Below are 2,650 nucleotides of genomic sequence, written 5' to 3' on the forward strand. Positions count from 1 at the left end.
ACGGGGTCTTGCTCTTGCTCAGGCTGGTCTTGAACTCCTAAGCTCAAACAATCCGCCCGCCTCAGCCTCCCAGAGTGCTAGGATTACAGGCGTGAGCCGCTGCGCCCGGCCGAAAAAAATTTTTTAATTAAAAAAATGGCAAATTGTTTAACACACTTCCATATAAGGCAAATCATTAGCAGACATTTAATTCTAGTACAGAGATTTTGCTGATGCAAGATACATTGAAAAGAAATGAAAGTATCTGGATCTGTTAATACTTTTGTTTTGTTTTTTGAGACAGAGTCTTGCTCTGTTGCCCCAGCTAGAGTGCAGTGGCATCATAATAGCTCACTGCAACCTCAAACTCCTGGGCTCAAGCAATCCTCCTGCCTCAGCTTACCAAGTAGCTGGGACTACAGGTGCTCACCACATGGCAATTTTTCTATTTTTAGTAGAGACAGAGTCTCATTCTTGCTCAGGCTGATCTTGAACTCCTGAGCTCAAGCAATCCTCCCATCTCAGCCTCCCAGAGTGCTAGGTTTACAGGCATGAGCCACTGTGCCTGGCCAGTTATTAATAATACTATTTTTTATCTGTACAATAAACCTTTCATTTTTTTTCCTGTCATGGAAGGTACACCATCTGAACAAATACCCACTAAATTTACCAAATTCAGTCTAACTTCACGACATTTAAAGTTGTTGAAGGTATCTGTTCCCTGTGTTCTGTTCACAAGAGTGCCCAAAGAGGGTAACTCTTCATAGCAAAGAAAATCTTCTGTTATGACCCAAATGAAGAAGTATAAAACCTGCACCAAGTCAGTAGTATCAGTTGATTCATCTAAAGCGATTGAATAATATATATTTTCCTTTTGAAGTATCACATGAAGTTGTTCTCTTAAGTTGAAGCCGAATTCATGCTGCCCGTCAATTATGGTTCTTGAAAGAGGCAGTTGTTTGTACTTTGAAATGTTGTTGGCGTCTAAGCATCCTACAACTTCAACAATGCATTCTTTCACGATTTCTACATCACTGAATGGCTTCCCTTTTTTCCCCAAGTATATAAGCTACTTTATAAGTTGCTTCAGTGGCATGATTTCCAGGTCTTATTGCTGCTTGAAAGAATTGTCTTTGCTTTTGCTTTTCATCTTTTGTTAATAATTTCTGCAATACAACCTTTTGTGCCTCTCCCTTTAATTTAAAATAATGTGGTCCTTATGAGTGTTAAAATGCTGATGAGCACTAAATTTCTTTAATATTGATATTGCAGTGATATCACAAAGCAAGCAAATCATCTTTAGCAGAAACAAAATAATATTACAATTCCAAATCCTCATTTAAAAAAAATCTGTTTTCTTCCTTCAGCGTTCTCTTGGTCTTCTTTGTTATGATGGGCTGTTAAGCAGACAGAATTAAAAAATACATTGAGCTGTACAACTATTCACAAATTCCACTTGAAACAAAAACACAGTGCTCTGTTGTCAAAAGCTGATAACAGACTGGCATACTCGACCTCAGTAAACTCTCCACAACCAGTTTCATGCAGTAGTCGTGCCAGTTAGGCAGGGAAGTTAGAACTAAATCATGAGCATAGCAACCGTCAATTTAGCCCTATGGCTTACTAATGTTCTAATTGTGCTGGTCAATCTGGGAAGATTATTTCATTGAAACTTATTTTATTTTTTGGTATTTTAAATACATCCATTTTAAAAATAAAATAAAAATATAAAAGACGAACAAAAATGTATAAATAAAAATAATAGGATTTGCTCTGTAAAATTCGGATTCAGTCAAAAGGCCACACTTAAGGACCTAGAAGGCTGCATTTGGCCTTAAAGCTGCAGGTTCCCCACCCGTGGTGTAGAGCTTCACTCAGACCATATGGGATGAGAGTAGGTAAATTAACTGGGGAAGGTGGAGAGGTAGAAGGGAATAGATGTGAAATCTTTAAATCTGCCACATAGTATAGCACTGAGCAGTAGGAATTTGAGGAATTTCAGAGGTTTTTATAGACATTTCAGCTTTCTACTCATGGTATACCTTGAAATAAACTGATTCTTACTAAATATGCCAGATCTTAAAAAATCTAATGGTTACCTCTAGATTTTGAAACCTCCAAGGAGTCCTCTCCAGGACCTGAGAGGTGGGAATGAAACAGTTCAGGTAAGTCCCTAGTGCAAATGCTTTATAGATAACCATTTTCAGTGATTTTTTAATAGTTAGGAACTTTATTAGCTATATAAAGAGAGAACATCATAAATGATTCCCAACTGAATGTGCGTACAATAGCCTTTAGATTAAAATCCAAACAGTTGACATCTCCTCCACTCGTGGGAGTTGACCCATTCCTTCTCTGGAATGTACTAAAAAAAAAAAAGAAAAAAATTCCAAACAATTGTATATGCTGACATTCATGATTTTTAACCTCTATTTAATTGTTTAGCCTTCTTTCTTACCACTCTCATACATGTAGCCCACCAGTCAGAATTGCTTACTATTCCCCAAACAAGACATGCACTATTGGGCCTGCAAGTTTTGTCTTTTTGTTTGTTTTGAGACAAGGTCTAACTCTGTCACCCAGGTTGGAGTGCAGTGGCGTCATCATAGCTCACTGCAACCTCAAACTCCTGGGCTGAAATGATCCTCCTTCCTCAGCCTCCCTAGTACCT

The 2,650-nt window shown here is 38.0% G+C and overlaps 1 protein-coding gene across 1 annotated transcript in view; it reads left to right on the forward strand.

Moving 5' to 3' along the window:
• The window catches only part of CASC5 (cancer susceptibility candidate 5), a 48,855-nt gene that overhangs the window by 3,187 nt on the left and 43,018 nt on the right, over positions 1–2,650 (forward strand). Inside the window, 1 exon segment of the mRNA XM_012649225.1 lies at positions 2,085–2,144. Coding sequence (XP_012504679.1) covers positions 2,085–2,144 — 60 coding nt within the window.

Source organism: Propithecus coquereli, unplaced genomic scaffold, assembly GCF_000956105.1.
Source record: "Propithecus coquereli isolate 6110/MARCELLA unplaced genomic scaffold, Pcoq_1.0 Scaffold3, whole genome shotgun sequence".
NCBI classification, from domain to species: domain Eukaryota; kingdom Metazoa; phylum Chordata; class Mammalia; order Primates; family Indriidae; genus Propithecus; species Propithecus coquereli.